Below are 23,996 nucleotides of genomic sequence, written 5' to 3' on the forward strand. Positions count from 1 at the left end.
TGTCCCACATCGGTTGGATAAATAACCTTTGAGTGGTATATATGGGATTGGACAATCCTCTCCCCTTGAGCTAGCTTTTGGGGTTGAGTTAGGTCCAAATTCCAATCTTAACATGGTATCAGAGCCCGGGTTTCACCGTTATGTGTTGGACTGCCTATAATTAGGCCATTCGTTCTGCCCATAATTGGGTCATTTGTAAACTCCACGCTCCAGATGTTCATTAATTGTCCCACATCGGTTGGATAAATAACCTTTGAGTGGTATATATGGGATTGGACAATCCTCCCCCCTTAAGCTAGCTTTTGGGGTTGAGTTAGGTTCAAGTCTCAATCTTATCATGAGCTTCAAGCTCTTTGCGGGTTCTATCAGATCTTTGAAAGGTACCTCCGACGCTTTGTTCTGGTTTTCTTTTGATGACTTTCTTAGTTTCAATAGAACGTGGAAAGATCATTTGGAACATTCAGGAATCATCGCTGCCCCCACTAAATTAATCTACTCGGCAAGGATTCATTCACTCGGACCGAGGAGTCCTCACGTGCTTTTGAGAAATTACAGCTGGCTATGTCCGCAACACCTGTATTGGCTTTACCAGATTTTTCCTCACCATTTGTCGTGGAATGTGAAGCCTCCGAAGCTGATACTGATGCTGTCATCCTGCAGACCGAGTGCCCCGCCCCATTGCATTCTATAGCCAAGCCTTGGCTCCCCAACACCAGAAACTGCCAGCGTACGAGAAAGAATTGATCGGTTTAGCCTATTCGACATCGACACACATATTTTTGGAGAAGTTCCTTTGTGTTCCGAACAAATCATTACAATTGAACCTTAAGTCTATCCTCCCTCTTGCCTATAAAACAAGAATAAAACATCTCTGAATCCTCTCTTTTCCAACTTAGTGTAGCTCTACTTCTTAGCATGCCTGGTCCAGGACAATCTCTACAATAATCAATTTTTTATTTTAAATTAAATTAATATGTTATCAATAGAATTAATTTATGAAAAATTAAAAATAAAAAATATTTTTTCCACAAAAAAGTACCACACGGAAAGCTACAATTTAATATATCAGATCCTTAATATAAATTGTTAAGAGTTAAATAATGTATGATGCATAGATTATAAATTTTATTAAAATTATATACATTTAATTTAAATGATTATTTATATATTACTGGATAATTTATTAAATATTATTATTTTTTTTTTGAAGTAATTGTTATTATTATTATTATTATGCAGTATGTGTCCAAATTTCTCGTATCAAACAGAATCCAACAATGGCGAATTCGAGATCCCCTTCTTCTTCTTCTTCTTCTTCGTCTCTCTTCTTCTCCCCGCTCTTTCTCCTCCGCCCCAGAGGCGATACCTTCCTCTATCTATTCGCTCTGATCTCCATCTTTTCTCTCCTCCTCCACCACCTCTCCGCCGCCCCTGCCCACCCCCATTTTGAAGGCTTCGACGCCGATGATGACGATTTCCCACTCGAAGACACCAATGAGGAACAAGTTGTTCCTCCACTTCGTTCCCCCGCGCCGCCGATATCCCTATCCACTTCCACTCCGGAGTCCCACCATGGCCCTCCTGAATCCCAGATTCAACCGGACCACAACCCTAGTTCCAATTCCGTGAAGTTCCCTTCAACCTCGTCGTTTGAGTACTGGGATGAAGATGAATTTGAAGGGATTCCTCAGGATTTGGTTCCACCTCAGGAGGGTGAAGTGGAGCCTGAGTCTACTTCCACTGGTGTTCATTCTGATTTGGGTCATCCCGAGAATATGGAGAATTCCCGTAAATCGGATGTGAAATTTCCGAAGAAGCTGAGTTATTATACGGTTGAAATTGCGTGTGTTTCGTTTTTGATCTTGTTTACGATAAATTATTTTACTGGAAAAAGAGAAAACGAGAATCTGGCCTTGGCGTGGGCGAGTAAATTTGCTGCTAGGGACTCGATTTTTGAAAAAAACTTTAGCTTGTTGGGAGTGGGGGAGACCGATGACTCTCCCCTTTTGCTTCAGGAAGGGAATAATGTATTTAAGTTCTATGCCAGCGGTAGGAGATTCTGCTCCGGATTGCTGGCCACCATGGATCTTAAGAGCAGACATGATTTGATATCAAAGTTGTATAATATGGTTGTGCCTTGCAAGGATGAGATCACGTTTGAGGTTTATATGAATGATGATGCTATGGATCATGTGATTTTTGCCTTGGCGAGGAAGAAATTGGCGAAGACAATGCAGAAGGAGATGAAAGACTTGCAGAGGTTTTCTGGGTTGGTGGCGCCTCCCAGTGGGAAGAAGTGGGTCGCTGAGGAGTTGCAGGTTATTTCGGAGTCTAAGGAGGTTGCTGGGGATTTGATCAATGATGTTGTTCTGGATCAGGTAATGTGTTGATCTTGCTTGCTGCCTTTTTTGCACGTGTTTGTGTTTTAACCCTAAATTGCCTTTATCTCCGCATTCAAAACTTAGATGTTAATGGCTTCACCAGGGGAGATGAGTCCCCCCAGGGGATCCACACACTCTCTGATAAAAGAAATACTGAAACAATGTAAAGTTTGATATGTATTTGCATGGTTCGCCCCAAAATCCATTGAGTTATCCAGGGCGTGAGTTTTTTTTTTCACCGCCGATTTTAAACCTAATGAAATTTACGAACAATTGTGATTTTAATGCTTGTACAGATTAGAGGTCCATAGGATACATTTTCAGTGAGTACCTGAGATGAGGGTCCTATAAGGTTTCGAGGAAAATGATGAGGGGAACTGTTTTAGATGTGCTATGTTTTCTGGGTGAAATCTGACAATTAAAATGATTTGGTAGTGACAATACAGAACTCTCTGAGAAGACTGTTATTGATTTGTTTGGATTAAGAGTTGCAGGGCAAAAGTTCAATCAACATATTACTTTTCTCCATTGGAAAATCGGTTCTAAAACTTTTTTCTTCTGGTGTTTTGAAATCCAAACCTTTTTGGTATATCTTTAATTTGTATTTTTTTTTAAGTTGCATTTCATTGGTCCCCTTTCAAGTTATTGTCGAATCGGTGATTATCCTAGATGTAGATATGCTTATGAAGAAGCACAAAAGAGTGGACCATCTGTTTTTGGTTAAGATGAGCTGTATTTCTTCTTTATTTTGATAATTTTGTTGTGATGATGTGTTCATTTGGATTGTTGGTGTTCCTACTAGATAGTTCTAGGTATCTCTGCTGCCTATTTGAGATGTTGGCAATTGATCCATAAATCTCGATCTTGAACAAATAAAAAAAAATGATTCCTTTCCAACGCATGCTTTTAAGGTATGTAATGGAGTAATAGTTGGCGGGAAGCTGGAGAAGAAAGACACAGTCCAATGCAGTTTGGTATATTCTGTGTAATCACCTTCATCCTCTGGACTTGGCTGCTTGATTTGTGACATTGACATTGATCTATTACCTGAATGAAGCTCTATAATTTCTTTTAATCTGTTTATTTCTCCATCTATAGTACAAAGAATTTTATGTTATTCTGTTATTATTTTTTTAAAAAAAGATTTCATTGTTCTTTTGACAGTTTTACCCTCTTTTTTACTTGTGGATATGTAATAATATTTCTTCGGGATTTCTGAAGGTTTTTGGTGAGAAGGCTTTTGAGAAATTCGGAAAGTTATTCATCTCGATGTATTTTTCTGACCAACAAATCGGCTCAAGCAAGAAGATGCTAGTGTTTAAGTTTGCTCTTCCTGATGTTAATCACATGGCTGACATGACTCGTTTGGTTGCACTTGTTCCCTATTACATTGATCTAGTTGGCCGATATAAGCTCAGCTCACATGTAAGTATAATGATACACTATACCTGGAACATTTAAGCATTATGATGTAGCGTTCACTCCATTCACTTTCTGAACTGCAACTGGCATGTTTCAGGCTCGATCTAAAACAGAAGTAGCTAGGGCCAAAGTTGCCCAAGAGACTTATAAAGAGATTCAGAATGCCAGGCAAGAAGCATTACAGAAAAAGAAAGCCGACCAAAGGAAGAAGTTGGAGGAGGCTGAAGCAAAGCTAAGTGCCGAGGCTCTTCGGAAGAAGGAGGCAAAAGAGCATGCCCGCCAAATGAAGAAAGCCATGCCGAAAATCAAGATGAGTAGGTCTGGCTAGATCCGTCCTAGGTTCCAGCTTAGGTATTATATCCTCGTGCAAATTACTGTCATTTTTACACACTTCATCATTTGCCTTACTTCTCTTTCTAGTAACGGAAGATGTTACTTGTACCATCGCTAGTTGTGTACCTTATACATTGGTACAGTAGTCTTCGTTCAACATTACCACTTGGCTTTTGAATGTAGCATTAGTTCTAATATGAAGAAATCCGTTTGTATTAGGGTAAAAGGAGGAGATGAGTTGCTCTCACTGCCGGCATTTGAGTTTAAAATTGCAAGTGACTTTCTTGGTTGGTGCAGTATAGTTGACACTTAAAATCCTTTATACAGCAAGTTTTGATATCATGTCTTTGTTCCGTTAGTTTTGTGACTTAAACATCATAATGTGGATTATTAAAAGGGCAAATTTGAAAAAAATATATCTGCACATCTTTCATTTAAGATTCAGTACCTAGAAGATTTTTTTTACAAATCAATACCTGACAACACTACAAACTTAGTTTTAACTACCTACAAAGATAATTTTACATTTTTGCCCTTTTATTATTTAAATAAATTTATAATTTTATCCACCAAATTAATTGTGTGTTTTCTATCTACCAAAATATTAGTACCTATTATGTGATTTCAAATACTTGATTTTGTTATTTGAATACTTCAAATGTGTAAAAAAATACTATATTTTCGAACACTCACCATAAATTCAGTCGTTGTTGGTTTTTCATTAAAAATACATTATAATGACTTATTCATGTCATTTTATTTTTTAAAAAAAATATAATTCATCAATCATCATAAAAATAAGATTAAGTACTTATTTTAACATAAAAAATTATCTATTTTTAAGTTTCAGATACTTGATTTGGCTCTTTAAATGCTCCAAATATGTAAGAAAATACTGGATCTTGAACGATCACCATAAATTCAGTCATTGTTTGTCTTTTCATGAAATGTGTATTTGGATGACATATTCATCTCATTTAATATTTTTTTATAAAAAAAATCAAATTCCCAACTGAGCATGTAAATTAGTACTTAGTTTTACTTGAGAAATGCCTATTTTCAGTTTGCAAATACTTGATTTCGTAAATAAGATACTCACAATATGTATTAAAATACTGGATATTCGAATAAACAACGTAAATTCATCAAGTATTGGTATTTCAATGAAAAATGCATTTGGATGACATATTAATCTCATTTAATATTTTTTGTTAAAAAACCAAATTCTCAAATAAGTATGCAAATTTTAAAATACTTAGTTTTAGTTGAGAAGTACCTAATTTGAGTTTGCAAATACTTGATTTCGTAAATGAGATACTCGCGATATGTATTAAAATATTGTATACTCGAATAAGCAACATAAGTCCTCCAGTGTTGGTATTTTCATGAAATATGCATGCATTTGGATGAAAAGTACCTAATGTGAGTTTGCAAATACTCGATTTGGTACAAGAGATACTCATAATATTTAATAGAGTATTGGATATTCAAATATGCAACGTAAGTTCACCAAGTGTTGGTTTTTCATGGAAGATTCGTTTGGATGACATATTCATCTCATTTAATATATTTTCTGTAAAAAAAAAATCTCAAATAAGCATGAAAAATTTAAAATACTTAGTTTTACTTGAGAAGTACATAATTTCATATTTCAAATACTTGATTTAGTACATGAGATACTAATAATATGTAATAGAATATTGGATATTCGAATATGCAACGTAAGTTCACCCAAGTGTTTGTATTTCTGTGGAAAATGCATTTGGATGACATATCTATCTCATTTAATTTTTTTTGTTAAAAAAAAACCAAATTCTCAAATAAGCATGAATATTTAAAAATACTTAATTTTACTTGAGAAGTACCTAATTTCATATTGCAATTACTTGATTTGATACACACGATACTCATAATATGTAGTAGACTACTTGATAATCGAATATGCAATGTAAGTTCACCAAGTATTGGTCTTTCCATGGAAGATGCATTTGGATTACATATTCATCTTATTTAATATTTTTTTGGTAAAAAATATTCTCAAATAAGTATGAAAAATTTAAGGTACTTACTTTTATTTGAGAAGTATCTAATTTGAGTTTGTAAATACTTGATTTCGTAAATGAGATACTCACAATATGTATTAAAATACTGGATATTCGAATATGCAATCTTTCCATGAAAAATTCATTAGGATACTTATTCATGTCATTTAAATAAATAAACATAGTTCATTGTTCATCATGGACTAATTAGGAGATACATTACGAACATAGTTCGTAAATGAACTTGAAGTTTGCACTTTAAGTATAGCTATCGATTCTAAGATTAAATATTTATAAAATACTCATCAACATTAATTTACAATACTTTTGATATTCATTGAATGACTTATTTGACAATTATACTTATTTGACATAATACTTATTGGTAATTATTCAGTATACTTATTAGTATTTTTTATTTATACTTACGAGTATTAATTTATAATACCATTAATATTCATTCACAATACTTGTTGGTATTCATTAAATGACAAGGCAATACTTCGTTGTATATCATCTTCATTAGTATTCATTCATAATATTTATTGGTAATCATTCATTATATGTATCAATATTCTTTCTTATACTTATTATCAAATTTGAGTTTTAAAAGAGTAAAATCAATTATTTGTGGAATCTAAATATGTAATACTTGTAACAATTTAGGTATCACATTTTTATTTCACGGATCTCATCATCAAAGGCCACTCAATATTGACTTCAAATTATATATTTTGACACCATCAAATAATCGAATTTGAGTATTTAAATAGTAAAATCAAGTATTTGTGGATTCGTATTAGGTATTATTTGTATTAATTTAGGTATCACATTTTTACTTCACGGATGTCATCATCAAAGACCACTCAATATTAACTTCAAACTATATAATTTGACATCCTCAAATAGTTGGATATAAGAATTTAGGGAGTAAAATCAATTATTTGCGAACTCGCATTAGATACTCTTTGTACCAATTTAGCTACCATATTTTAACTTCACCAATTTAGATACTCTTCGTATCAGTGCATCTTCCATGGAAAGATCAACACTTGGTGATCTTACGTTGTCCTATTCGAATATCCAGTATTTTAATATATATTGTGAGTATATTATTCAAGATATAAAGTATTTGCAAACTCAAATTAGATACTTCTCAAATAAAACTAAGTATTTTAAAATTTCAATACTTAGTTGAGAATTTGTTTTTGTTTTTTTTTTTTTTACAAAAAAAAAAATTAAATGAGATTAATATGTCATCCAAATGCATCTTCCAATGAACGATAAACACTTGGTGAGCTTACGTCCCATATTCGAATATCCTGTATTCTATTACATATTATGAGTATCTCATTTACTAAATCAAATATTTTTAATCTCAAATTAGACACTTCTCAAATAAAAATATGTACTTTAGAGTTTCCATGCTTAGTTCGGAAGTTGTTTTTTCTTTTACAATTTTTTTTCCAAATGAGATGAATATGTTATCCAAATACTTATTATATGGAAATATCAATACTTGGTGAACTTACATTGCCTGTTCGAATATCCAGTATTTTAATACATATTGTGAGTATCTCATTTACGAAATCAAGTATTTGCAAACTCAAATTAGGTACTTCTCAAGTAAAAAGTACTTTAAAATTTTCATGCTTAGTTGAAAATTTGTTTTTTTTATAAAAAAAATATTAAATGAGATGAATATGTCATCCAAATGTATATTCCATAAAAATACCAACACTTGGTGAACTTACGTTGCTTATTCGAATATCCAGTATTTCAGTACATATTGTGAGTATCTCATTTACGAAATCAAGTATTTGCTCAAATTAAGTACTTCTCATTTAGAGAGTAAATTTAAGTATTGGTAGACTCAAATAGATACTTTTTTGTACTAATTTAGGTATCACATTTTAATTTCAAAAATGACACATCAAAATTCACTCAATATTACTTGAAACTATATTTTTTATATCCCAAAATAATCAAATTTGAGTATTAAAAAGATAAAATCAAGTATATGTGAAATGAAATTAGATACTATTTGTACTAATTTAGGTAGCACGTTTTTTATTCACAAATATTATCTTCAAAGAATATTCAATGTTATCTTCAAACTATATATTTTTACACACTCAATCGAATTGAGTATTTAAACAGTAAAATCAAGTATTTGTGGACTCGAATTATGTATTATTTGTATTAATTTAAGTATTACATTTTTACTTCACGAATATTATCATCGGTGTCTATTAATATTAACTTCAAATTATATTTAGGCATCCTCAAATTATTGTATATGAGTATTTACGGGGTAAAATCATGTATTTATAGACTCTAATTAGATACTCTTTGTACAAATTTAAGTATCACATTTTAACTTTACAAATGACACCATCAAAAGTCACTTAATATTACTTGAAACTTAAGTATTTTATTACACATTTGAAGTATTCAAATAGCCAAATCAAATATTTGGAAGCCCAAAATAAGTATTTTATCGATCAAAGTAAGTACTTTTTCTAATTCAACAATGAGTGAGAAACTATGTTTTTAAAAAAATTAGATGACATGAATAAGTAATCTTAATGTATTTTCAATGAAAAGACCAACAATTATTGAATTTATCGTGATAGCTCGAAGATCCAGTATTTTCTTACACATTTGGATTATTCAAATAGTCAAATCAAGCATTTGAAACTCCAAAATAGGTATTAATTTTGTAGGTCAAAATAAATACTTAATTTTATTTCAAGATGAGTGATGACCTATGTTTTTCTTAAAAAATAAAATGACATGAATAAGTCATCCTAATGCATTTTTCATGAAAAGACTAACAATGACAGAATTTATGGCGAATGCTCGAAAATATAGTATTTTCTTATATATTTGCAGTATTCAAAGAGCGAAATCAAGTATCTGAAACCCCATAATAGGTACTTTGTATATCAAAATAAGTATTTATTTTTATTCCATGATAATTGATAAACGAATTTTTTATAAAATTATATTTTAAATGGAGAATATTCATGTAATTTTTGTGACTAAAATAATATATTTATTTAAATAATAATGGGTAAAAATGTAACTTTTGCTTTGTGTGGAGTTAAAACTAAAAGCATAGATTTGTCAGGTACTAATTTCTAAAAAATTATGCCTAGGTACTGATTCTTAATTGAAAGATGGGCAGATGTATTTTTTTGGAATTTACCGTTATTAAAACCTATTATGATTATTATTGGTTCTTTTATTTGTGTTTTTCTTGCTTTGGTTTTTGTGTTGGTGAAGATTTTCATGAATCTAGGGCAAGTCAAACGGTGTGAAAGACTAAAAAAAAATTAACGCAATTTTGTAATTATGTAATAAAATATAATATCACAAGACGATTTATGAAAAACAATAATTATAAATACAGTAGTAGAATAACATTACAAATATATATTAACATAATAATATGAAGGTTAATATAAACATATTTTATGGTTTTTTAACTAAAAATTGGAAGAAAAGATTTTAATAAATTATTAAAAAGAATTTATATCAACAATTATAAATGTTATATATTTAGAATATCATAAAGTATGAGTCTCTTAGAATAATTTAGGGAGTTTATCTATAATAAAAAAAATTAAAGATTTTAGCATCACTTTTTTTTAAAAAAATTATATATAAGATAAATTTATAAATTCAATGAACAAAATTTGATAATATTTGGAACATCGACTAAAATGTTTAAAATTTAGGCATTAAGGGTCTAAACATACACCCGATCATGATTTTAAAGAACAATGAAACCAAAATCAGAGCTTGCAACATATACGCGTTTGAGGTCGTCCTTCGAAAATAAGAGTTTACAACTCACATGAAAAGAAACTAGACTCAAGAACTATAAGTGGATATTTATTGGGGTATGCTGAAAAATTTAAATGGTATAGATTCTATTGTCCATATCAAAATACTAGAATTTTGAAATCATGAAATGCAAAATTTATTAAGTATGAATTAATTAGTAGGAGTGATCATTCAAATGACATATTTTTTAAAAAATATCACATTAATGCACAACTCGCTTATTCAAATGATATATTGATCGTTATTCACACCCCTCAAGAACAAACAATTATTAGACAATTGGTTACTGATATTCCACAAATCGCTGATGAAATCCAGTAGATCAAGTTGTTAATAAAGAACAACAAGAAATTGTTAATCAACCAAACAATCTAAGGAGATCTACTAGAATAAGATAAGCTATATTTAGTGATTGTTGTGTATTTACAAGAGTCGGGCTTTAACATTAGAACCAAAAATGTTCCTGAAAAGTTTTACAAGCTATGAATTGTAATGAGTTAAAAATATGGTTTAATGTTATGAAAGAAGAGATGAATTATGTGACATTTAATGGAGTCTGAAATCATGTTCGGTTGCATTGGTGTAAAAAAGCCATCGGATATAAATGGATCTTTAAAATAAAGAAAAACTTGTTAGGTAACATTGAAACATATAAAGCAAAATTCGTAGCTAAAAGATTCAATCAGCAAGAAAGAATCGACTACAAGGAGCCTTTTTCCTCTGTATCTAAGAAAGATTTTCTCCGTATAATTTTAGCATTAGTTGCATATTTTAACTTAGATTTACAATAAATGGATGTGAAAACAACTTTTCTCAACGGAGAATTAGATGAAGATGTTCATATGAAACAACCTGAATGATTCTTCTCTAGTAATGGTGAGCACATGGTATGTAAGCTTAAGAAATCTATACATGGATTAAAACAAGGTTATCGTAAATAGTGCTTTAAATTTCATGATGTTATCTCTTGATCATTCTAATTCGTAGAGAATATCATGGATCAATGTATATACCAAAAAGACAGTAGGAGTAAGATTTGTTTCCTAATTCTATATGTGGATGATATATTACTTGCAATCAATGACAATGGTTTGTTATATGAGGTGAAACAAATTTTCTCTTAGAACTTTGATAGGAAGCATCTGAGTGATGCATCTTTTGTCATTGACATTAAAATACAAAAAGACGTAATTTGAGGTATTCTAGGTCAGTCTCAAGAAATCTATATCAACAAAGTTTTAGAGGGACATCAGATAAAAAATTGTTCACCAAATATAGCTCTAATTGTGAAAGGAGATAAGGTCAACCTAAGCCAATTCCCTTACGGCACGAGCTGATGACACCCATGCACCACATGTGTCCGCGTTCCCGAAGGAAATGATGATCTAGAGCGGGAACAAATGAAACATTCTTTATGCTTCTGTTGTCGGAAGTTTAATGTATGCTCATGTTTGCACTAGACTTGACATTACATTTATTGTTAGGATGTCGAGAAGATATAAGAGTAATCCGTGTTTAGACTACTGGAAAGCTGCAAAAAAAGTAATGAGGTTCTTTCAAGGGACCAAAGATTGTATGCTTATGTTTAGAAGAATTGAGAATTTTGGAAATAATTGGCTACTCTGATTATACACTAGCTGCATTGATTCACGAAATGCACTTCGGGATACATTTTTTGCTAGCTGGTGGAGATGTATTTTGGAGGACTGCAAAGCAGGCATTGATTGCTACTTCCACTATGAAAGCTGAGTTTGTGGCTTGTTTTGAGGCAACCTCACACGGTGTATGATTGAAGAGTTTCGTTTCGAGGCTTAGAATTATGTATTGTATATCTAAGGCATTAAGAATATATTTTAACAATCCAGTTGTTGTTTTCATGGCTAAAAATAACAAAACTGGTAGTCCAAACAAACACATCGATATTAAGTATTTAATTATACTAGAACTTGTTAAAGGTAAGAAATTAATTATCGAACACGTTAGCACTGAATTAATGATTGCATATCCTTTGACTAAAGGCACGCCATCATTGAATTTTAAGGATTATCCAGAAGAGATGAGACTTGGTTCTTTTATGTAATTTTTTTGTAAGAACAAATTAATGAAACTATGATGTAATATTTTCTTATATTTATTATGCACATATTAATTATTCGAGAAATATCAATAAATTTGGACCTCGAATAAACACAGATTTTATTTATTAAGTCATACAGATTTGACAGACATAATACATTATGATACATGGAAGATAATACTCATTTTTAGATGACATATCGTCATGATTAATCTATTTTATTTTTTCCTATGATATATGTATGTGCCAAGTGGGAGAATTTTAAAAAAATGACCTATATCAAAAGAAGAATAAATTTGTAGGAAATGACAATAGCCATAAGCTTGTATTTTTGACAAACGGTACATGTGCCGCCTCAACTTTACGAAATTGAGATGCGCACGTGCCTCTTATTTTGAATCTCGAGCTCCCGATCAACTCTTTAATAATAGGATAAATGTCTATAAATAGCTGTGATTGAGGTCTCTGAGCACACATCTCATAAGAGCAAAAATAAACCATATACAGAGAGTTGGAGTGCTTAAAAGATCGGAGGAAAACAGAATACTCACAAATTATTTGATTGTCGAAGGTAACGCTCGATCCAGTTTCTACATATTTGTTTATCATGAAAAATTCTAACAGAATCTGCATGTATACTTACTTTATACATGTAAAAAGCTTTTGTTCAAGCCGGTCGAGAACATGCGCCGTGAAATACGTGGGATATCGTCGATTCCGTGCGATCTTTTCTTGATCTTCCGTGGGGTGATTTTTCAATGAGATGTTTTACTTTAGGGAGATGGTTTCTTTGAAAAAGATCCAAGGGTATCGAGTCTTCTTGATCGGGATAGGTATCAGTTTCCGACGAGGAACTTGGTTGATAATTTTTGTGACTATTTTGTACTTCTTTTCCTTGTAAGAGAGAAAAATATGATGGAAAACGTCTGAATAATAATTTCGCCGCTACCGGTGTATTGGTTACACTTGTCCTCTTGTAAGTATCTGTACTCAGTTTTCTAAATAATTCCAAATTTTATCTCATTTATCATCATGATATTTTAACAAGCAACCCACAATCCTTTATTTTTAATTTTATATTGCAATTTCATGATTTTCAAAGACTGTATCTTAACCCGACCCATATCACATTTTAAGTAACCAACATTTATCAAAATTAATCATTGGGGACATGTTTGTTACAATTGAATCTCAAACTCATGAAATTGACACATTGGTATCTGATAAGATATACGTCATTAGCTGCTTTTTGTTGCTCAATTTAATCATAAAAAAAAAAAGACAGAAAGAAAAAAACCCGAGAAGTTAAAAAAATTACCCTTGTTTTTGCAATGATAGGCTTGTACAAAACATGATGATGTCTTGTGAATTCTAAACTAACGAGGGCATCATTATATACACTTACAAAAGTAAACATCGGTGTGATTCTGAGCTTTGAAACATTGTGCAGATAGCAAGAAGCAGAAGGCACGTATTTGTTGCAAGTGTCATTGCATGTGGATGGATAATTCACCAAGCATTCATCATACTCCATATCCACTCTGCAGTTTCATCCCAAACAACATTCACGAAATTCATAAAGACGTAACCTTCTCTAGGAACGATTATCGACAGACTATCTCGGCCGATAGCATAGGCTCGTTTTTACGTCACCAGATCTTGAATTTATGCAGCACAAATATTTCTTAGATAGCATAGGCTCGAAAAGTCGAAGAGCTGACTTTATGATGGATTTTGGCACTTAAATTCGTTGTTTTTTTTTTAAAAAAATATAATTTATTTTTGACAGACGAAATGATTATCTAGATATATATATATCCAGATTAATAAATCCAATGCTCGTAGAAGGATATTATTCACTAACCGCGGAGTATTTGCTTCTCATGTCCAAAATCAGGCCTTGTTTTGCAAAGTTGATTAAAAGGGATTTTGATGAAATAATCCCATCACAATACCAGAGACCTGAACTATTTGAAAGAATTTGCTATGTTTTCATATTCCAAGGAACAAGGTGGGGGTGTTTAGAGAATTCAAAGTGCAGGTAAACTAGCTGAATACATTGAGCTTAAGGACTTTAAGCTACAAAACCTGGTTCATGTCTTCGCGTCACTTCTGAGCCACTTCCTTTAGATCAGAAGGATCATTGTACCTCCAAAAATAACCTAAACTGCTGCCCATTATGTTCATTAGCACCGCGGATATAGCTGAAGGTAACGCAACCATTGATGATGCAAAATGGGACGTTGCTAAAACCACTCCCAACGATGAATTCTGCATGCCAACCTGCAACAAACGAGCCGTGACTAATTTTTTAAAATATTCCAACATATTTTTCATCCATGCAAGCACAAGGAGTACTGGTCAAAATCATTTGTGAACTGTAGAAACTACGCCTGAGCGGCTCATGATAAAGGTTTACTGCAAATATTTTAAACTTAAAACTCACGAAAGAGAAGCTATAGTACTTGCAAATGCTGATTCTGTCAAAAGAAAAAAAAAACTCTCTTGAATAGAACTAAGGATTTCAGAAATCTTACTTCTATGGAAATCGCACGCCGCTGTGGCTCCTTAAATCCACCTAAAGCAGCAGCTAAATACCTGCGAAACGCAAGAAGTTAACACTCAAGTCACTTCCGCTTAATAAGAAATGGACCTGAGATCTCAGTTACCGTACTGTACCGAGCACTCGATTCAGTCAAACTAAAATAACGAACTAAAAATTTAATGTGGGATAAGCAGCAGCAGAAAAGAAAGAGTATCTTACCCCACACAGAAACCTGCAAAATGTAGCAACAGTACTGAGAGTACCACAACTCCCAACTCACAAGAGAGTATTGCTTGAACACGAAGCAACAAAGATGCATCAGATGGTATTAATGTACCAATTAATGAAGACTTCAGACGAATGACATTTTCCGAGAAAACACTGGAAAAACAAAACAGGAATTCAGAAAGTAATTATAGACGCGAGAAAACATAGATCTAGCAACAATTGCCATTCTAATGTGACACATAGTGATTGAAACATGTGTTTGGACTACTGTATGGATTAAAAATATTTGAGATTAACAATTATCAATTTTGATAAACCGGCGGCAGCCATTTAGTCCTATAAATAGTATCCTCGATGTCAGACGCGTGGTTCTATAGAAACTATCCACAGAAAATGAGTTTTCACTATTAGATCGGCAAAATTCAAACCTGGAAGCAAGGAGTGAGGATGCTAAGACAGCTAGCAAAGGAGCAATGGGAGTCCCCATTTTCACAGCTTGAGGAAATGTGCTCTGTAGCCAAGATCCTAGCAGAACAGGAGCAACCACCACCTAAACAAAAAAAAAATGCTTGAAATAAAATGCAAACATAAAATGAAAGGTTTATTGTGGTAATTCACCTGCAAGGTACTGATGGAGAGTTTAAAAGCATCAATTGGAACGTAGGTTCCGGCAAGAATCTTGGTTAAAAGCGGTGTAAGAATTACTGCTACAAGGGTGGTACAAACTGTCATTACTATAGACAACGGTACATCTCCTCGAGCAATTAAAGTCACCTGTAAAAATAATTCCACAAAAGAAATGGTACTTATGTTTTCTTACTAGAGGAAAAATATAATCAGAATTTTTCAAAGGTTCAACAGAACTAACAGGTGGCAGTCCTGCATAAAAAATTAAAAGTGTGCGTAGCGTCCTAATACAAAAAAAATCCCAATTATTGGAGGAAAAATTGCTAACATAGTTAAATAAACAACAGTGAAAGTTCAAGCAAACAGGACTCCGAAACATTAAAATAAATTATTGATTAGTTTCCAACGATGAGGCACCATAAATATGATTGCACTTGAGAAGAAAAATTCTCTCCGTCTTCTAAAAATGAGTGTTAAGAACATTCATATCCAGAGACGAAGAAAAAATAAATAAATTCTATGCTGACAATAAAATATTCATTCCATGCACCTATGTCAATAGCATGTGAGAACTGTATGAGGCTAGCTACTTATTCTTCAAATACCTCAGCAAAATTTCTTTAGACCATTTCCACAATTGGAGTTCATTTTAGGAATCCTTCATCTAGTTATTATCTTAAAAAGGTCAGTTTTATAATGGTAAAATCAAATTTTAAAATATTATTATCCACTATTAACAAACTAGAAAAATATGTGACAGTCATATAAACATTCTTCTGCTTTTCTCCTTAATAATATATCCATTCATTGCATAAGAACTATAAAGGATCTTACCACATTGGAGGCTGTACCACCGGGGCAACTACCAAGTAAAATCAAACCTACTGAGAGCGAAGGCGAGAGCCCCAAAATCTTGCTAACTACGAAGCCAAAAGTGGGCATAATGGTGTATTGAGCAGCGCAACCGTAAAGTATCTGATACAAAAGATATATAGATGATATATCTCATGATATTTGATAAACCAGTAATAGCTAGATAAAAAATTTGTAGAGCTAGATTCATTAGTTGTACATGGTTTAACCATGATACACAGTCTAATTTACAAATCATTAATCAGCAACATCACAAGTATGATAGCATAATTTTTTTTCGGTTCTTTATTCAGTTATATTGCTTTTTAGCTTGCAGTAAAAACATCTTTAAAGGAATCCAAGATAACCAATTCAGAATCGACAGAAAAAAAAAAGAAGAGAAACAGGGTTAATCGTGTTTCGATGGATATCTCCCATCATACTAGAAATTTGAGCAACTTTACTTTTGATTGCTTAGAAAAACAGAGAATATATCACTATAATAAAGTCTAATACAAGACATTGTCCCTCTTCCAGCATTACAATTATCGCAGTCCAGGACCTTAGATGACCTGAATTTCAAATAACCCATAGGCTATCCAGAGAATAGGATCTCGTTGAAGCTCAAAATCACAAAAATCATAGTGCAATATATATCAATGGTGCAATAATAATACATTTCATAAGCTCGAGAAGTCATCAATAGAGCTCGAGTTACTACAAGAAAAATACCCGTCAATTCTATAAAATTAGTCCTTAAATGCGAAATTTATATTATAAAAAAACTTGAAGGTAAAATAATAATATGGATAGTATTAGAAAAACAATAACTCAAATTTCAGTAGTACTACTTCAACCTGAAAGAATATCGATCAAGCTCCACTTTAGCAACTCAAACCCAAGCTCGAGTCGAGTTTTAACTAACTAATCGAGACACATTCACTAGAGACTAGTGACAGGAAATTAGGCTAGCTCATGATCATACCTCGAACCTAATACAGCACTTATCATAAAATGAAAAAGGGGTAGGGATTAGCTGGGAGGATGTTCATTCCTTTTAAATTTTTTATATTTTTCTTCCAGTACAGTAAAGATATGATTTTGACACAATTTTTAATTCACCCTTTTAAATCGAATTGCGGGATATAGAGACACTCGTTGAAAAAGTGAGCAGGGTACATAAACTCACGGAAAATGGCCTTTGCATGAATAGGTTGACCAAATCTTTGAGCTCCAACGTAATCCCCATGGCCAGCATAATAAACCCGAGAGTTAAGCTGTACGAAGTGGGAGCTCTTTCCACAAACCAAGAAAACGCAGAAGGCTTGAAGCAAGCAACCAGCCCTCCAGCAGTCACATAAAGTGGATAAAAGCTTGCTGCTGTAGCCAACCAATTTTCCCATCTGGGTTCATCCGGAACCGTAACATTCACAGGTGCTGATTCTTCAAAATCCTCACCGAAACTACATTTAACGGCAAATCTTGAATTCTCACTGTAAGGTGTTGCGGAAACTTTAACGGGTATGACGGGTTTGTACAGCGATATCCTTGAATTGGTTTGCTTCGGACAGGAAATGAACGTATGGAGACACAAAGAAGCAGCCATTGTTGATTTGGAAAAAAACAAAAAGATAAAAAAAAAAAATCAACTCGGGAGTTGGGATTGTTTGTTTGTTTGAAGAGCTGTTGGGTGAACGAAGTGATTGCTTGTTCTCAGAGCATTTGATCATATATTTTCAGATGTTTCATCCCGACTATTCATCTCGGAAATGTTGTATATTTTAATAACAAAATCTGCAACTAAAGACCAAATAAAATTTGAGCAAAGCAGAATAAAATGGCATACGTTAAGATGTAATGGAACAATTTAAAAAAAAAATCTTTAGTTCGATTGAGCATATCTATATTTGTTTAAAACCTCAGGCTATTCTAAATTCATGATAAGTTCAAGAATTAAATAGAACATACATCTTCAATAATTTTTTTTAAAAAATTCAATGAAACAAGGGATGTCAAAACGAGTTCTCCGGCAGTCCTACCTAGAATGTAAACGAACCAAATCGTTTAGAGTTATTCAAAGGTCGATTCGATAAAAGCTCGTTTAATGAGGCTCGTTAAGATAAACAAACCAGACTCAAGTTTTACAGTATTCGGCTCGTTAACTCGTGAATATGTTCGTTGGTAAGTTCATGAGTAATATTTTAGATTGAAAAAATAATATCTTTGATATTTGATTTATTGATTTTGTATATTATTTATGAAATATATAGAAAAATCTATTAAATTTATTTATTATAATAAATCTACAAATTTTAATAGGAATAATATATTTTTCGTTAAATATATAATTTTATTTTTAATTAATTTAATGAAAATTTAAATGTATAATTCATATTTATTAAGTTTGTTTAGGTTCGATAAAGGCTCGAATAAGCTCGTGAGCCATGCATATATTAGTTAAATAAAGCTCGAGCTCGAGCTCGAGCTCGGCTCGATTATAAACGAATCAAACTCAAACATTCAAGAGTTCGGCTCGACTCGATTCGATTACATCCCTAACTCCAACCCAAAATCTATCACAACTCACCATTTGATGAATCTAACCTAAACTGTTTTTAGTAATATTAAAGTCGGTCCGAACGGAACCGATGTTACCGAAAACATCGAAACCGAAAAAACAGAATTTTTTTCGATCATTCGAATCGGCCGATTTTAGCCATTAAACCCGATTAAACATAACCGATAAAACATCGACCGAAATAACATGTATTTTCACTCAACCTCTAATTTTATTAAATTAAAACACTCAATAAAATAAAATAATATAAAATAAAAAGTTGTGGAATAATTTTATGTCTTAGGACATGTAATAATAAAATTGGACTAGACATCCAATACTTTTTAAAAATATGTTTAAAGTCCAATACAAAAAAAATACAAATTATAAAAAGTATAACCCAATAATAATTACATATTTAATATCAATTTAATTGGTTTGACTGATTTTTTACATTTGAAATCAAAACAGATTCGATTAAACTGATTTAACCAATATTTTCAACAATAAAATAGATTGACCGAACCGACCAAAATTCTGATTTTGATCAGTTTTAGCGGTTTAACAAAGAATTTGTACATCTCTAAATAACATCATACATGGCAAGGCGAGCCAGACTTAACATATTTTGACCGCTCTAAACATAACATTAAAAAAATGATCAAACCCAATAACCTTTATTATTGGCACAAAAATTGATGTGATGCAAGATAACCTTTTGGCATGTTGAGTGACACCAAGGCCAAATAAGATAACTAAAATTAGTGGATTTTAAGTAACGTTGAATTTTAGACAAAATATACACATAACATGGTATAACTAGCAAAAAAAAAGATTGATGTACTTATAAATGAAGTATGATAAATTATGAGCAAATTTCAAATAAATCCTCAAACCCTAGATTCATTTAGACTACACTTTATTGTCCATCAAAATTTAGTTTAAGTTCCCTACTTTTAAAATTTTGCCAAATCTTCATTGAGCCCCTGTTTGGTACGTGACGTTTTTATGTCTATCTAGTATGTCTATATATTTATAGTACATCATACTTTCGTATAATAAATAAAATTTTACCTTTTTGACCAGAATGTCTTCAGGTTATATTTATTGGGTTTTGCATATTGCTCTTCACAGCATAACCACACAGTCGCAACAGATAGTTCCTGATGTATATCCTTTCAACTGTAATTAGCACAACCATGTCTCGTTTCTTACTTCATTGGATTTAGTAAAGAAGTTTACATTTGAACATAATTCATGAGAGAAACAGTGAGCCTTGGTTTCTTTTATTCACGCAATATATTATTATATAGTAACTTCTTGTAGAACAGAAGAAACTTGCCTACTTATCGTAGCTTGAATCACAAAACACATAAACTGAAAATGTTACAAATTTTATTTTGAAAGAAAAATAAAGAGGTTGAATAATGTCTTCATCTTCCTTTTGTCCTGTTACATATAGACATCTTGATAGATTTGAAATTCAGACTTCAAACTTATAAATTAATTTGACAGTTGAGACCGACATCACTTTTTAGTTGGTGTACCACTAGTTAGTAGTCTATCATATTGTTGTGGTTGAGTGGTCCATCATCCACTAATAAAGTCGTTCGATAATATGTTTGCTTTACTTTCATAGAGGAATATTTTGCTTTTATATGATCCCCGAGGAAATCGTGACTTTTGTGGTCCCTCACTACTTAAACTTTTCTCCGCATTATGCTTCGATCAGATCTGGGCCAAAATCACTTTTTGAATTCTGTATCTTTCTGGTTCGGACATTCTGGGCAGATTCATTCCAACTATCTTTCCCCATGAGCCACGTTGCAGAATTTTCGACGAGTTTTTTTATTCACCAGCAGCTTGCTGTCCATATAAGATTTATTTTATTTTAAGATATATCTTTTGCAAAACTTGTAGTTTTTCAGGTCATAATATTTAACATAAATTATCAATCTACAGAATTCTAGTAAAACTTAAATGAAAATTTGAATGTCCATCTTTGTGAGACAGAACTATTGTGAAGCCCGGGGCCGAAGAGGGCGGGGGGTGATCGCCGGTGCCATCAGTTGCACGGACAATGAGCGGCTCCTGGCAGGCTTCTAGGTGGAGGGAACATGAATGAACCGACCCACATGGAAATGAGAGGGATTCCGATACTGTTCAATGTAATGGACTGTACAGTTGAAGAGGGCTTAAAAGATTTGATTGGTACTACTCATATCATGAAGATGCATCTTCCTTTCGGTAGCTCATCACATAAGAACTTCAAAGTTAAGCGTGCTTGACTTGGGGCAATTTTGGGATGGGTGACCTCCTGGGAAGTTTCCTAGGGTGCGTGTGAGTGAGGACATAAGTACGCTGAAAAGACTCGTCTTGATACAGTGAGGACAGTCGTCGAATCTGGGGCGTTACAAGTGGTATCAGAGCCGACCTCTCTTAGTACGGTGTGGTTCGGGGACGAACCAAGCGGAAGCTGGTGGGCATGTGAAGCCCGGGGCCGAAGAGGGCGGGGGGTGATCGCAGGTGCCATCAGTTGCACGGACAATGAGCGGCTCCTGGCAGGCTTCTAGGTGGAGGGAACATGAATGAACCGACCCACATGGGAATGAGAGGGATTCCGAGACTGTTCAATGTAATGGACTGTACAGTTGAAGAGGGCTTAAAATATTTGATTGGTACTACTCATATCATGAAGGTGCATCTTCTTTTCGGTAGCTCATCACATAAGAACTTCAAAGTTAAGCGTGCTTGACTTGGGGCAATTTTGGGATGGGTGACCTCCTTGGGAAGTTTCCTAGGGTGCGTGTGAGTGAGGAAATAAGCACGCTGGAAAGACTCGTCTTGATACAGTCGAATCTAAGGCGTTACAACCATAATCCTATGTTCTTCGAGTAGAGATGTTGTCTTCAATAAATAATGAAATAAGAGGTATTTCATTCTCTGGAGGGTTCTTGAACAACTTTTGGATGTTCATGTTGGGTCTCATAAGTTTGATGAAATGAAAGGCTTCGTGTGAGCTTTTACCGACTATTTCTGGTACTGCACTGAAAAAATAGAGCTTCATAATGTCTCTTCTGGACAAATAATAGTTTTTTGCTCAAGTTTTCTGAACAGCTTCCTGAATCCATTTTGGTAGTGCTGAGATTTCTGAGAAAATGGGTGATGTAATATTAACTAAGGTAATAGCCCCAAATCGATGCCATTTCTTTACCTCATTGGGATAGGAATTTGGTTTCATTCATATCCTATGATTTCCTTTTATATCAACACGGGTTGTGGTTGATTTGATACTTGTTCTTGTTTTCAATTTCTCTCAGTTCTGTTCGTATAACTGAAATAGAGAAACTATAAGCTCATTAACTTTAGATTTTCCCTTGTCGTTTTGAGGTATAAGATTGATCTCTCTATCTTCAATTTATATTTTGAATTTCAACGAGTTGGAACATCTCGTGCGAATTGTTTAGACCTCGTACTATTGATTTTGCAAAATTTACCTCATTGTTTCATAACTTAGGAATACGTCGTTACCCATTTGATAAGATAATGTTGTAATTTGAGCTTGAGAACGATCAATAACAATTTCCACCGGATGATTTTTCTAGATATCGCTTTAATTTTCCATTATAACCTCTTTGTTGAAATATGCAACTTTTCGAACAATATTTGCATTTGGCTTGCAAATCACCTGAGAGAAACGTCACATTTTTGAAGCGTTTGGGGAAAATATTAGATGTGTGGCGATGCACCGATCGAGTTTTAGGCATCGTCAAATTGACACTTTCTTGATTTTGATGATGATTTGTTTGTTGAGCCTCTTGTTCTTGTTCTTGATGTTGTTCCTCGTCGGAAAAATCAAATTCATAGTCGTTGACATTGGGTTTTGTTTCCAACGAGCTAAAACAATACGTCGATGTCTCTAGTAAACAAAATGAACAAAAATGGCTATCCTGGAATCCTAGCATGGTGCTTTTTCCCTTATCTTTTAACACCTCTACAACTTGATCCAAAAATTTATATAAATATAAAATTGAAGTAATTAGGAAACTAAATAAACAATTGATAATAAATCAATAATCAAGACTTGATAGTTTGAGAATGGAGAAAGAATTAAGAATTAGAGATTGAAAATTGAGAGATAATTGTGTGAAAAAATGAAGGGGTGAGATGTATTTATAGAATAAAAATTTGGCCAAAAATAAAATCAACGGTCGATTCGTTGTTCCAGGTCCAAGTCCACAGTTTCACAACTTGGGATGTAAATGAACCAAACTATTTGCGAGCTATTCGGAGCTAGGCTCGATAAAAAGTTCGTTTGAGTTCGTTTATTAATCATATCAAGCAAAGCTCAAGCTCGATTTCGAGCTCGAAAATTTAATCAAACCAAGATCAAGCCTAATGATATCTGACTCGTGGGCTCGCAAACATGTTTAATAATAGGCTCACAAACATGTTCGATAATAGGTTTGCGAGCTCGAGCTCGAGCTCGGCGTTTAGATGGCTCGTAAGCTCGAATTTGGCTCATTTGTTGAGTTGACAAATAAAAATATTAGTACTAATGTCAATGGAAGAAATTGAAAACAAAATATAGTTGGAAAAAAAAGATGAATTTACACCACATAGTCACAATTACATTTTTAATATTACTTGCATATCATCATACTAAAATATTCTTTAAAACATAATAAATTAACAGAAATACACCAACTTATTTTTTTTGCCCAAAAAATTTACATCACCAAGCCATGTACACGTTGAATAACTTTACAAATTATTATCCTAAAATATTGTATTAAATTGAATATAATGAATTTATATTGATTAAAAAATAAAATTTGTTTGGAGCATAGCGAATGGAGTAATTATTGCAATATTATTTATATGGTGATATCGGTGTATGACAAATATTTGTTATCTGGACGCTAGATGTATTATTTTGAGATGTTCAATAATATGACGAGTTTATGTTTTTGTTGTTGTTATTTTTTTCGTTTTTGTTATTTATGAATGAATTTATATTTTTATGTCTGATTTAAATTAATTCATAGATAGATTTAATTTTTAACAAGCTCAAATCAAG

General features: G+C 32.8%; 2 protein-coding genes across 3 annotated transcripts; one reads left to right on the forward strand and one right to left on the reverse strand.

Moving 5' to 3' along the window:
• Nucleotides 1-1,230: 1,230 nt before the first annotated feature.
• Nucleotides 1,231-4,533, forward strand: LOC140811859 (uncharacterized protein At5g49945-like). 2 transcript variants are annotated; one of them, XM_073169970.1, is made up of 4 exons: nt 1,231-2,378; nt 3,603-3,806; nt 3,901-4,154; nt 4,356-4,533. In XM_073169970.1, the coding sequence occupies exons 1-3, from the start codon at nt 1,278-1,280 to the stop codon at nt 4,129-4,131; spliced, it is 1,536 nt and encodes a 511-aa protein (XP_073026071.1). In that variant the 5' UTR covers nt 1,231-1,277; the 3' UTR covers nt 4,132-4,154; nt 4,356-4,533. The 2 variants fall into 2 exon arrangements, with proteins under 2 accessions (XP_073026071.1, XP_073026070.1); XM_073169969.1 differs by lacking the exon at nt 4,356-4,533 and having other exon boundaries at nt 3,901-4,298.
• A 9,411-nt stretch (nt 4,534-13,944) lies between these two features.
• LOC140812889 (probable sodium/metabolite cotransporter BASS2, chloroplastic) lies at nt 13,945-18,164 on the reverse strand. Its single transcript, XM_073171267.1, has 7 exons — nt 17,549-18,164; nt 16,342-16,482; nt 15,499-15,654; nt 15,309-15,430; nt 14,872-15,033; nt 14,645-14,705; nt 13,945-14,390 (listed from the first exon to the last, which is right to left on the reverse strand). The coding sequence occupies exons 1-7, from the start codon at nt 17,963-17,965 to the stop codon at nt 14,214-14,216; spliced, it is 1,236 nt and encodes a 411-aa protein (XP_073027368.1). The 5' UTR covers nt 17,966-18,164; the 3' UTR covers nt 13,945-14,213.
• Nucleotides 18,165-23,996: the final 5,832 nt, after the last annotated feature.

The sequence above is a fragment of the Primulina eburnea genome, chromosome 14, assembly GCF_022965805.1.
Source record: "Primulina eburnea isolate SZY01 chromosome 14, ASM2296580v1, whole genome shotgun sequence".
In the NCBI taxonomy this organism is placed as follows: domain Eukaryota; kingdom Viridiplantae; phylum Streptophyta; class Magnoliopsida; order Lamiales; family Gesneriaceae; genus Primulina; species Primulina eburnea.

Bases quoted from the DNA above. Each gene is read 5' to 3' on its own strand.
- LOC140811859 (XM_073169970.1), top strand. From the start codon at position 1,278: ATGGCGAATTCGAGATCCCCTTCTTCTTCTTCTTCTTCTTCGTCTCTC. The intron at 2,379-3,602 runs GTAATGTGTTGA...GGATTTCTGAAG, and splicing joins ATGATGTTGTTCTGGATCAG to GTTTTTGGTGAGAAGGCTTT. The intron at 3,807-3,900 runs GTAAGTATAATG...GGCATGTTTCAG, and splicing joins GATATAAGCTCAGCTCACAT to GCTCGATCTAAAACAGAAGT.
- LOC140812889 (XM_073171267.1), bottom strand. From the start codon at position 17,965: ATGGCTGCTTCTTTGTGTCTCCATACGTTCATTTCCTGTCCGAAGCAA. The intron at 16,483-17,548 runs GTGAGTTTATGT...CTTTTGTATCAG, and splicing joins TCATGCAAAGGCCATTTTCC to ATACTTTACGGTTGCGCTGC. The intron at 14,706-14,871 runs GTAAGATACTCT...TGCGTTTCGCAG, and splicing joins TTTGCAGGTTTCTGTGTGGG to GTATTTAGCTGCTGCTTTAG.